Raw genomic sequence first — 13,235 nt, forward strand, 5'->3', positions numbered from 1 at the left:
CTACAGTAGAGGTACGGTTATGGTTATAACTACAGTAGAGGTATGGTTAGGGTTATAACTACAGTAGAGGTATGGTTAGGGTTATAACTACAGTAGAGGTATGGTTATAACTACAATAGAGGTATGGTTATAACTACAATATAGGTATGGTTAGGGTTATAACTACAGTAGAGGTATGGTTATAACTACAGTAGAGGTAGGGTTAGGGTTATAACTACAGTAGAGGTACGTTATAACTACAGTAGAGGTATGGTTATAACTACAGTAGAGGTATGGTTATAACTACAGTAGAGGTATGGTTATAACTACAGTAGAGGTATGGTTATAACTACAGTAGAGGTATGGTTATAACTACAGTAGAGGTATGGTTATAACTACAGTAGAGGTATGGTTAGGGTTATAACTACAGTAGAGGTATGGTTAGGGTTATAACTACAGTACAGGTATGGTTAGGGTTATAACTACAGTAGAGGTATGGTTAGGGTTATAACTACAGTAGAGGTATGGTTAGGGTTATAACTACAGTAGAGGTATGGTTAGGGTTATAACTACAGTAGAGGTATGGTTAGGGTTATAACTACAGTAGAGGTAGGGTTATAACTACAGTAGAGGTATGGTTAGAGTTATAACTACAGTAGAGGTATGGTTATGGTTATAACTACAGTAGAGGTATGGTTAGGGTTATAACTACAGTAGAGGTAGGGTTAGGGTTATAACTACAGTAGAGGTATGGTTAGAGTTATAACTACAGTAGAGGTATGGTTATGGTTATAACTACAGTAGAGGTATGGTTAGGGTTATAACTACAGTAGAGGTACGGTTATAACTACAGTAGAGGTATGGTTATAACTACAGTAGAGGTATGGTTATAACTACAGTAGAGGTATGGTTAGAGTTATAACTACAGTAGAGGTAGGGTTAGGGTTATAACTACAGTAGAGGTAGGGTTATAACTACAGTAGAGGTATGGTTAGAGTTATAACTACAGTAGAGGTAGGGTTATAACTACAGTAGAGGTATGGTTATAACTACAGTAGAGGTAGGGTTAGGGTTATAACTACAGTAGAGGTAGGGTTATAACTACAGTAGAGGTATGGTTAGAGTTATAACTACAGTAGAGGTATGGTTAGAGTTATAACTACAGTAGAGGTACGGTTAGGATTAAATGACCCATACCTGACATAAGGGGCTGTCCCGTCATGCTCATGGGAGCCATGCCAAGGTTGTTCATGGCTGTGGCCCAGGCGTTGGGGTCTGACATGGGCATCGGCATGGGGCTGGAGTCCATTGACATGTTACGAATCCCTTCTGCAAAGAGGGAGACAGAGAGAGAGACAGAGAGAGAGAGAGACAGAGAGAGAGAGAGAGAGAGAGAGAGACAGAGAGAGAGAGAGAGAGAGAGAGAGAGAGAGAGAGAGAGAGAGAGAGAGAGAGAGAGAGAGAGAGAGAGAGAGAGAGAGAGAGAGAGAGAGAGAGACAGTCAGAATACGGTACAATCAGATATTGTCTCAAATCACTTTTGGCTGCTTTGTTCGATTCCCTCACATTTCCTATTTAATAGCTTCTATAACCCTGTAAGGTGTTACAAAAAAATATATATTTTTTGTTTTAATTCATGTCTGGCAATAGCAGAGAGGAATAATTCCTATTTGTGAGTGGAGGGAGGAGAGGCCATCTGTCCAGTAACACAGCCTTTTACATTGTATTCAGAGTGGAGGGAGGAGAGGCCATCTGTCCAGTAACACAGCCTTTTACATTGTATTCAGAGTGGAGGGAGGAGAGGCCATCTGTCCAGTAACACAGCCTTCTGCCTAGGCATGGCTCCCATGAGCCTTCTACCATTAATTCCCCTCTTGGCTGAACTTCCTCTGACCTCTGACCTCTACTAAGAGAGGGCCTCCTGACACTCCTCAGATAGAATCTAGCCAATAAAACTCCAGTAAAAGAGCAGGGCTAGTTTATGTTTCTCTGTCACGGTCAATTTAAGGGAATAAAGCTCATGAAAAGCAGATTACTAGCTATGGTACTAAGCAAAAGGCAATTTCTAAAGCAGTTGGGCATTCAAAAGTTTAAAAAAATCTCTGGCCTACTATTACAGACATACACATCAATTCAGACACAACCCCAGGGCAAGCAGTCTGGTTTTCTGCCAAGTGTAACACATTCAGATGCCTATAGTAAAAGGCTCCAAGTAAACAAGAACAGATCACACATTCAACCCCAGCCTATTCCTCCCAACTAAACCATTTCACAACTCTAAATGGGCTTTCTTTCTCTCCTTTCTGTACCGTCCCTCTGACGGACGGTAAAGTGTGTCGGCTGGCTGTGAGACTGAACTGCTCTCCTGCCTCATGATGCCAAAACAAACAGTTGGTGATGATGAGAACAACACTTCACACACCTCAAAGGTCACTGTCATCTGCTAACACTGATGCGGTGTGTGTGTGTGTGTGTGTGTGTGTGTGTGTGTGTGTGTGTGTGTGTGTGTGTGTGTGTGTGTGTGTGTGTGCACGCGCTCGTGCCCTGAATGCCCTGTCTAATGAGTTGCGCAGCGGGCTGATTGTTCCGAGGCAGCTGAGGGCTGGTATAATAAAGGACTAATGATGTTACCTCTGTCCCTGCATCCCTGATACTGTCATTACACTCCCATCTCTGGGTTGCCATGGCAAAGGCTGCTAAAACCTTACTCTGTTGTTCCAATGTAAATGTCTCTCACAAGATCCTCAGAGGCTTGTTAACCAACTACACACTCATTAACCAATTACACACCCATTAGCGGTTCCACAGAGTGTCAAGGTGCTGTAACTTTTATATGACAGAGGGATGGTTGTTTTACTGCAGTTTTACAGCAGTCATCATGGTGTCTTTGACCAAACAGTCAGGTAGAGATGAGGCTCAGAGGCTTGTAAACCAATTATACCCTCCTTGGTGGATCCACCGAAACAACAACTGAAAGAGCTCTAACTGCAGAAGGGGGTTGGATGTGTTTTATAGAAGGTCAAACAGGAGTTGTGTAAACAGTCTCACTGACCAGTCATAAACTAATTAGTCCCACTGACCAGTCATAAATTAACTAGTCCCACTGACCAGATAAAACAAATTAACCCATATCACTGACCAGTCATAAACTAACTAGTCTCATTGACCAGTCATAAACTATCTAGTCTCACTGACCAGTCATAAATTAACTAGTCCCACTGACCAGATAAAACAAATTAACCCATATCACTGACCAGTCATAAACTAACTAGTCTCATTGACCAGTCATAAACTATCTAGTCTCACTGACCAGTCAAACTAACTAGTCTGGTCCTAAATTACTTTGTAGAGTGGTGTGATGAATCACACTTGGTCCTCAATACCAACAAGACCAAAGAGATATGCATAGACTTCAGGAAGCGAATAACACCTACCTCTGCAACATCCATCAGAGGTCAGAACATAGAGATTGTAGAGGAATACAAATATCTGGGTGTCCTCTTGGATAATAAGCTTCAGTGGAGTAAATGTACAGACCTGATCTACAAAAAGAGTCAGCAGAGTGTACTTTCTCAGAAAGCTGGGATCTTTTAATGTTGACTGTACTATACAGACTCTGTTTTACAAATCTTTAATTGACAGTATTTTAACTTTTTGTATTGTTTGTTGGTTTGGCAAAGCCACTGTCAGCCAGAGAAACAGGCAGGCATGGATGAGATCTTTAAGGTCAGAGCCCTCAGCAAGGCTCACAAAATCCTTTTAGACCCAAGCCACCCTCTGTACCCGGACTTTGAACTACTCCCCTCTGGGAGCAGGTATAGGGCACCCCCCCGGCAGGAAAAACAGAACTAGACAATCATTTGTGCCAGGTGTGATATCCCTCCTAAACAGCTCGGGCTAATGTTCCTATCGACCCAGTAAGGCCAGCAGGCTAGTCTCTTTTTATTGGTATGTAACTTATGAATTTTGTATTGTCAGTGTTTTCTACTGTATTTAAACGCCACTTTAAACGTGTACATGATACTGTAACAACATTTCCCCATGGGGACAATAAAGTCAGTAAAGTAAAGTCTCACTGACCAGTCAAAACAAACGGGGCACAAATGCCAGCAAGAAGACAGAACAACCTGAGTCAGTTTAGAGACAGTGACACCAATGTTCAGCTTAAAATAGTCTCAGTTTCCGAAAGGGACATGATACATCCACAGGGCCACTGTCTCTCGAAGGGTCATGATACATCCACAGGGCCACTGTCTCTCAAAGGGCCATGATACATCCACAGGGCCACTGTCTCTCAAAGGGCCATGATACATCCACAGGGCCACTGTCTCTCAAAGGGCCATGATACATCCACAGGGCCACTGTCTCTCAAAGGGTCATGATACATCCACAGGGCCAATGTCTCTCAAAGGATCCCAATGCATCCACAGGGCCAATGTCTCTCAAAGGGTCATGATACATCCACAGGGCCACTGTCTCTCAAAAGATCCCGATGCATCCATACTGTTCAGCTCATTACAGGAAGTCTGGGTTGTCTTAGGAGTTCTGATCTTATTAGGTTCATAGTTATCTAAGGGCTGAATGCTTTGACAGAGAGTTAAAGTGCTGGTCAAGGTCAAGGTTACCCTCATGCCCTGTAATGATAAGATGTCGTGGAGGAAATATCCACAGTGCCTCTCACTAGTTCCCTCCATCTATCCATCCATCCCTGCCTGCCTGGGCGCTGGCCTCCTGGGATTTAAGGCTTCTTAGAGTGACCTTGAGGGCAGAGCTCTGGCATGGCACCCCTCAGCTCCCTTCCACTCAATCACATCCACACAGAGCAGAGGGAGTGTGTCTGAATAGCAAACAGCAGTGGAAAGATCAACACGCAAGCACGCACACTCGCTCGCTCACACACACACACACACACACACACACGCACGTACGCGCACACACACGCTTATATGCGCACACACACACGCTTGTACGCACACACACACGCTTGTACGCACACACACACACCACACACACACGCTTGTATGCACACACACACACGCTTGTATGCACACACACACACCACACACACACACACACACGCACACACGCACGCACGCTCGCTGGCCCAACCAGAATACATTTCAGCCAGTGAAAATATACATCTGTCATCACGAGAAGGGCTAAATGTGTCTGAGATTGAACACGTGTCTGAGATCGAACACATTTACATTTTACATTTACATTTACGTCATTTAGCAGACGCTCTTATCCAGAGCGACTTACAAATTGGTGCATTCACCTTATAGCCAGTGGGATAACCACTTTACAATTATTTTTTATATTTTTGGGGGGGTGGGGTGGGGTAGAAGGATTACTTATCCTATCCCAGGTGTTCCTTAAAGAGGTGGGGTTTCAAATGTCTCCGGAAGGTGGTGAGTGACTCCGCTGTCCTGGCGTCGTGAGGGAGCTTGTTCCACCATTGGGGTGCCAGAGCAGCGAACAGTTTTGACTGGGCTGAGCGGGAACTGTGCTTCAGCAGAGGTAGGGGAGCCAGCAGGCCAGAGGTGGATGAACGCAATGCCCTCGTTTGGGTGTAGGGACTGATCAGAGCCTGAAGGTACGGAGGTGCCGTTCCCCTCACAGCTCCGTAGGCAAGCACCATGGTCTGAGATTGAACACGTGTCTGAGATTGAACACGTGTTATACAATTTTTCTCTTGTTTTTAATGATTCAATGCCTAACGTTTGGCAGGGATTGATTCAATGTGTAAGCTCTATTGAACATTTCACTGTGTTCAATCCAAGGTCAAACGAGGCAGAAAAAAATCAATGGTGGGTTAAATTGTAACAAAATTGGGTTACTATACCTATGGCTCTATTTCCGGCTGGCGTTAAGCATGCACGCTTGTTTGCAATTTCGACCTGTTAAAGCCGGCGCTCTTCTACTTTCAAACCCCGCGCATGTATTGGTAATTTACTGGTCTTATATGAGCTCACTTACGCTGAGGTGGGAGGGGTGGCAATATCTGAGGTGTGTCCTTAAAAATGTGCGCCAAAGTGCCAATTTCAGTATGCGCTCATGGGGATATTTAAGACCAATCAAAAGCTGGTCTTAGTGCAAACACGGTTGGTTATGGCATGGATTTTGACAGCGGAAGTGCAGCCTATTCAGCCGTGACGCAAAGTGCCCATATGCACATGGAACAAGAGATATATGCTTATTGTGCCCGTAAACCTTGCATTTAGAAACAAACCGTTTTTTCCCATTTAGTTTAATTTGATTAAAAACCAAGCATAGCCTCCCTTCCTCTCAATGAAGGCAGTTTTTTTTGTCATACCCAATGCATTTGCCAAGAGGTCAAGACTATCGAAAAAAGGGTTTGGCTCGTGAGAACTCTTTGAAATAAATCTTAAATCACCAAAGCTTTATTAAAATATCAAGTCTGGCAAAACGGTGGACATTCCCTTTTTATCTATGTGCCAAAGTAATGGCATGAGAAACACTGCCACAGGCCTGACCTCAGCCTTACTGGCCGTTGAGCTGCAGTAAAGGGCTTTTAAGCTGCAATAAACGGTCCCCCAGGGTGCTGATGGGAAATGAATCTGTTTTAAGGCCCCTTGGCTGGAGGCCTCCCAGCAGGCAATGAGAAGCTCAGGGACATTTAGTTTACAACGGACAAGGTCTTAACAGCTAACAGGCCAATTACAGCCTTTTTACAAAGAAAAGCCTTATGTAACACTATCATGGTCACACACCCCCAGGACAGGGAAGGTAGGCTGCACTCAGGATTAACTGATGGAAAGAATGGGAGAATGGAGAGAGAGAGAGAGAGAGAGAGAGAGAGAAAAAGAGTATGGTCTAACTCAGAGATGGGCAACTGGTGGCCCCTTTTGTAGGCCCGTGGACCAATTCAAAATAATACTAATAAATACAAATAAATTATATATACATACAGCGCACTCAGAAAGTACTCAGACCCCTTGACTTTTTCCACATTTTGTTACGTTACAGCATTATTCTAAAATTGATAAAATCTTCACACAATACCCCATAATGACAAAGCAAAACAGGTTTATAGACATTTTTGCAAAAAACAGAAATATCACATTTCCATAAGTATTCAGACCCTTTACTCAGTACTTTGTTGAAGCACCTTTGGCAGCGATTACAGCCTTGATTCTTCTTGGGTATGACGCTACAAGCTTGGCACACCTATATTTGGGGAGTTTCTCCCATTCTTCTCTGCAGATCCTCTCAAGCTCTGTCAGGTTGGATGGGGAGCGTCGCTGCACAGCTATTTTCAGGTCTCTCAGATGTTTGATCAGGTTCAAGTCCAGGCTCTGGTTGGGCCACTCAAGGACATTCAGAGACTTGTCCTGAAGCCACTCCTGCGTTGTCTTGGCTGTGTGCTTAGGGTCGTTGTCCTGTTGGAAGGTGAGCCTTCGCCCCAGTCTGAGGTCCTGAGCGCTCTGGAGCAGGTTTTCATCAAGGATCTCTCTGTACTTGGCTCTGTTCATCTTCACCATCGATTCTGACTAATCTCCCAGTCCCTGCCACTGAAAAACATACCCACAGCATGATGCTGCCATCACCATGCTTCACCATAGGGATGGTGCCAGGTTTCCTCCAGACGTGACGCTTGGCATTCAGGCAAAAGAGTTCAATCTTGCTTTCATCAGACCAGAGAATCTTGTTTCTCATGGTCAAAGTTCTTTAGGTGCCTTTCGGCAAACTCCAAGCGGGCTGTGATGTGCCTTTTACTGAAGAGTGGCTTCCGCCTGGCCACTCTACCATAAAGGCCTGATTGGTGGAGTGCTGCAGAGATTGTTGTCCTTCTGAAAGGTTATCCCATCTCCACAGAGGAATTCTGGAGCTCTGTCAGCGTGACCATCGGGTTCTTGGTCACCTCCCTGACCAAGGCCCTACTCCCCCGATTAACAGCTCTAGGAAGAGTCTTGGTGGTTCCAAACTTCTTCCATTTAAGAATGCTGGAGGCCACTGTGTTCTTGGGGACCTTCAATGCTGCAGACATTTTTTGGTACCCTTCCCAAGATCTGTGCCTCGACACAATCCTGACTCGGAGCTCTACGGACAATTCCTTCGACCTCATGGCTTGGTTTTTGCTCTGACAGGCACTGTCAACTGTGGGACCTTATATAGACAGGTGTGTGCCTTTCCGAATCATGTCCAATTAATTGATTTTACTACAGCTGGACTCCAATAAAGTTGTAGAAACATCTCAAGGATGATCAAAGGAAACAGGATGTATCTGAGCTTAATTTCGAGTCTCATAGCAAAGGGTCTGAATACTTATGTAAATAAGGTTTTTCATTTTTCTGTTTTTCATTTTTAATACATTTGCAAACATTTCTAAAAACCTGTTTTCGCTTTGTAATTATGGGGTATTGTGTGTAGATTGATGAGGAATATTTTTAATTTAATCAATTTTAGAATAAGGCTGTATCGTAACAAATTGTGGAAAAAGTTAGTGGGTCTGAATACCTTCTGAATGCACTGTATATATACACACACACAGTACCCCTCAAAAGTTTGGACACTGACTGATTCCAGGGTTTTTCTTTATTTGTACTATTTTCTACATTGTAGAATAATAGTGAAGACATCAAAACTATTAAACAACACATATGGAATCATGTAGTAAGCAAGAAAGCGTTGAGAGTTACAATAATAGAATACACAAGGTGCAATTTCGAAATTTGGTTCTGTATCAGCAGTCACTCAATTAGCCCATGTCAGCCCCAAAAAATGGGACTGGTAAATTAGTCTAGCGGCCGGGGTGGGGCCCATTGATCATCAGTTATCATATTAAGAACAGCAAACATTTGCCTCCACCCTATTGCAAAAATTTGTAGAAATGCTGGAAATGCGCTGTAAAACTGCTAATATTTCTCTCTGACCCATGGCAAAATTTGTAGAATTGCATGAAATGAGTTAGATGAGGGATGTGGGAACGCAGAACCACGAGCCACTGCGGCTCCTCATGATGAGTTCAGTTCTTTTGTGGCCCCCACCCCCATCAAAGTTGGCCATCCCTGGTCTAACTAATTGCAGGCATTCTCTATGGAAATCTGGACCATCCACAAAGAAAATCTGATCTAATGACAGTTTGTCAGAAATGTGAAATGCCTGGTAACAAATAATTAGGGGTTATATCAACCTATAATTATGAAAATGGCCTATACATTTGTCCTTGCTGAACAGAACATTGGTGGTTGAAATGGTGTAGTATCTAATTAATTTCCACTGTCTGTATATCAAAAGGAAAAACAACCATGACATTAGATGTCTGTGATTTCCTTTGAATATGGGTTGGGTCCTTAGACTCACAGCATGAATCACAATATAGGAGGAGGTCATTTTCATTAAAACACAATCCTCAGAGTAGTGATGCCAGTCCATCCTTATGCATACAGTATGAAAATGTATGCACTCACTAACTGTAAGTCGCTCTGGATAAGAGCGTCTGCTAAATTACAAAAAATGTAAAAAATGTAAATGCATGAAAAACACTCACCAGGCAGAATAAAATGCATGCATGGTGAAATAGCTTTGTTGGAGTGGAAGGATGTCTGTTTAACCTTTATCTAGTGGATACAGATCTGTGTGTTTCTGCTTGTCTGCTGTTTGTGTGTCAGCAGAGATTCCCTCCAACTGAAGCCAACTCAGACAACACAACTCAGTCCCGTGTAGCTCAGTTGGTAGAGCATGGCGCTTGCAACGCCAGGGTTGTGGGTTCGTTTCCCACAGGGGGCCAGTATGAAAATGTATGCACTCACTAACTGAAAGTCACTCTGGATAAGAGTGTCTGCTAAATGCCTAAAATGTAAATGTAAATGTAAAATGTAGATCAGCAACGTGGGGAGCCTGGATTCAATCAACTAAATCATGTTTCTGTATTTCATAACTTGGGAGCTTTGGAGACAACAGTAACGATATACACATTAGATCCACCCAAAGGTGTATGCACACACACACACCACACACACACCACACAAACCACACACACCCACACCCACAGTTGAATAATGCATGAGTGACCTTCTCTTCCCTCCTTTCATCTCTTAATGATATAGAAATCTTAGGGCATTTCTCATTAGCAGTGGAGCTGGGAGGGAACGCTCAGAGTGGCTCAGAGTCTGTTCATTTAGGATGAGGGCCAATGAAAGGAGAGTTCAGACAGAAGTAGCTGATAGTAGCAGCCTGAGGACACATATCTCTCTGCACCAGGGAATCCCTCAGCCTGATCCTGCCAAGAAGCTTTCAGAGGGGAAAGGGTCTCCATCTCTCTCCCTCATCAAGGGTCTCCCCCATCTCTCTCCCTCATCAAGGGTCTCCCCATCTCTCTCCCTCATCAAGGGTCTCCACCATCTCTCTCCCTCATCAAAGGTCTCCCCATCTCTCTCCATCATCAAGGGTCTACCCATCCCTCTTCCTCAGCAAACTAAAGACCCAGACTGTTGACCAGTCTTTTTGATGTGTTCAAGCCTCGAGGGGTTTTCAGAGGGTGTCCCCCATCTTCCTCATCAAACTAAAGACCCTACTGCTACATTAGTTCACTCCTCCACTAGGGTTGGAAGCCAGGCTACAGTAGCATCAATAGACTCCAGCTGCAACAACTTGGCTGATAAAGTACACATTAGGCTCAACTCCTCTTATAGTTTTTATCTTTTGAAATAAACATTTGTAACCAGCTTCTTTCAAGACAGTTGATAAAACTAAATGGCTGTCTCCAAAGAGGTAAACATATTTTTCTTCACAGAGCCTTTAATTCACATTTACTGCCAGCAGGGACGAGTAACTTGATGTTTTTTTAGGCATGTCAGAGATTATCTTCATCCTAACAAAAATCCAACATCACTCTGCTTCTATATTTGTTTGACCTCTGAGCTGAATGAATCATCCACACATATTTCTTCACTCCAAACCAGACAAATTATGGAGGTATGAACTCCGATAGCATAATGATGTTGACATGAGCAATGAGCACAAATCAAAACCGCATTGTCATGCAGTCCAGCTGATTACTGTGTGTGCACAGACTAACTGCCTGACTAGCTTGATTAGCTTTCATTATGATACAGTAGCTTGAATGAGATCAGCATTTAGTCTTAAACTAACAGCGCCCTTTTGAAGAGCTGTGTGATTCAACTCTGAAGCAAGGAATGATAGGAGAAGAAGAGTGAAATGCCATCTACTCAGCATAATGTTGGAGACAAATCGGCTTCATCAGAGGGCGTTGCAATAGCATAATACAATGGTGAGAATCTCTATTCTCTGATGTGGTCTTGCTGTTTCAGTTTTGTCAAGTGTGTCTTTCCTGACATTCTCCACCTCTCTTAGGTGAGTGTTTCTTCAGTGTGTATCACTCTCTCAAGTCCAGAGAGAAGAGATTTTCGGAGGATGATGACACTTGGAGAGGAGTTGGGCTGAGGTATCTGGGGACATGCAGCTAATGAAAGACACCACATTACTGTAAAAGCACCCAGGCTTGATTTCTTCTCTTAGACAACCTTGAAGATGAAGAGAAAAAACACCTCAGCCACAGAGGCTGTGATTTTTGTCTTTGAAGTATTTTTGCTGCAGACTTCCCAGGACAGAGTGCTTTTTAGTAAACAACCTCTGTTTCTATCCGGAGCCATTTTTAGATGTGTGGAGCAGGAGCACTCGTGCTGTGTCACTGGAGCAGAGAGGGACGTGACAGACAGAAACACTGATTACACAGATAACACAACGAGAGAGAGAGGGAGAGAGAGACATGTCTCAAACATGTTTTCCATGCCAATAAAGCCCTTTGAATTGAAGATAATTGAAATTGAGAGAGAGAGAGAGAGAGAGCGTGAGAGCGAGAGAGAGATAAAAGGGGAGAGCTGCTCCCCAACAGTAACATGGAACAAAATGCTAGGAAATATAATATGAGGTTACCAACGGACATTGGATTCTAATCAAATGTACATACAGCCCTGATGGTCATTGTTAGCAAAGGTGTTTTGTCTCTGTCATCAATTAAATCCAATCACCATTTATAAAACAATCCATTTGCACAAGACATTATCGACAGTTAGAAGCAGGATGATTACATTAATGCGAGATAACTCTTAGACACCTTGATTGTGGCATTGATCCTAATTATACAGCAGTTATACAGGGGCCTCCTGTAGCTCAGTTGGTAGAGCATGGCGCTTGCAACGCCAGGGTTGTGGGTTCGATTCCCAAGGGGGGCCAGTATGAAAAATGTATGCACTCACTAATTGTAAGTCACTCTGGATAAGAGTGTCTGCTAAATGACTAAAAATGTAAATGTAAAAATGTTGGCCACAGCAGAGGAATGGACCTAATTCATGCTGTGGTCGTGATGGTTTGAATGCGGAAGTGTTCCATTGAAATAATAATATGCCATTTAGCAGACGCTTTTATCCAAAGCGACTTACAGTCATGTGCGCATACATTTTTACGTATGGGTGGTCCTGGGGATCGAACCCACTACCCTGGCGTTACAAGCGCCATGCTCTACCAATTGAGCAACAGAGGACCACATCAATGGAAATCAATGGAAAGTCGTGCCAAAACTTACAAATGTATCCTTTAAATGAACACATAAATAACGAACAATGGGAAAAATCTGAGTATCTGTAGTGAGAAATAAAAATAATAGAATACAACTTTCCTGTCCATGTGTTACAGCGATGTATATAAATACCTTACACTGGAAATGCTCTAGTTTAGAATGAGAAGTGGTTTGTTGTTCTATTGATCTGCAGCCATCTCCATAACTCTTAGTAGTATAGTAGCGTGTAATCATCCTTGTGTGTGTGTGTGTGTGTGTGTGTGTGTGTGTGTGATTCTCAAATAGATGTGATGGGCATGTACAGTATCTGCCAGAGAAAATGTATTGAGGCTCTAAGGACAGAATCCAGTACAGACATGGTGGGATTCTCTTCACCACTGGTAGGATGTGTGAATCAGGGAGTGAAAGCCATCTCTCAATTCTAAGGATTTGATTCAGAGGCAAGAAGTAACCTAATATTTCTGATTGTCTGAAATTCAAGAATTTCACATCTCTGTTCCAGGCAAGAGAACAGCACTACAGAACTCGGTTCCCATCCATAAGAGGATCTGTTCTGTCCATGTGGCCACTATCAAATCACAGAGGTGTTTTCTAATTAACTGCAGTAACAGAACCCTGGTCAGGATCCAACATGGCAGCAGAGACACAAACACACAGAGCATCATAGTGACAGCTGACATACTCTTCCTGC

At 43.3% G+C, this 13,235-nt stretch overlaps 1 protein-coding gene across 4 annotated transcripts in view; it reads right to left on the minus strand.

The window, feature by feature from the left end:
* Positions 1 to 13,235, minus strand: part of LOC121540806 (ecto-NOX disulfide-thiol exchanger 2) — a 284,655-nt gene that overhangs the window by 91,853 nt on the left and 179,567 nt on the right. For all 4 annotated transcript variants that reach the window (XM_041849939.2, XM_041849931.2, XM_041849916.2 and 1 more), the window contains one exon: positions 1,177 to 1,308. In XM_041849939.2, the coding sequence (XP_041705873.1) occupies positions 1,177 to 1,308 (132 nt within the window). The remainder of the gene's footprint in view (positions 1 to 1,176; positions 1,309 to 13,235) is intronic.

The sequence above is a fragment of the Coregonus clupeaformis genome, chromosome 3 (genome assembly GCF_020615455.1).
Source record: "Coregonus clupeaformis isolate EN_2021a chromosome 3, ASM2061545v1, whole genome shotgun sequence".
NCBI classification, from domain to species: domain Eukaryota; kingdom Metazoa; phylum Chordata; class Actinopteri; order Salmoniformes; family Salmonidae; genus Coregonus; species Coregonus clupeaformis.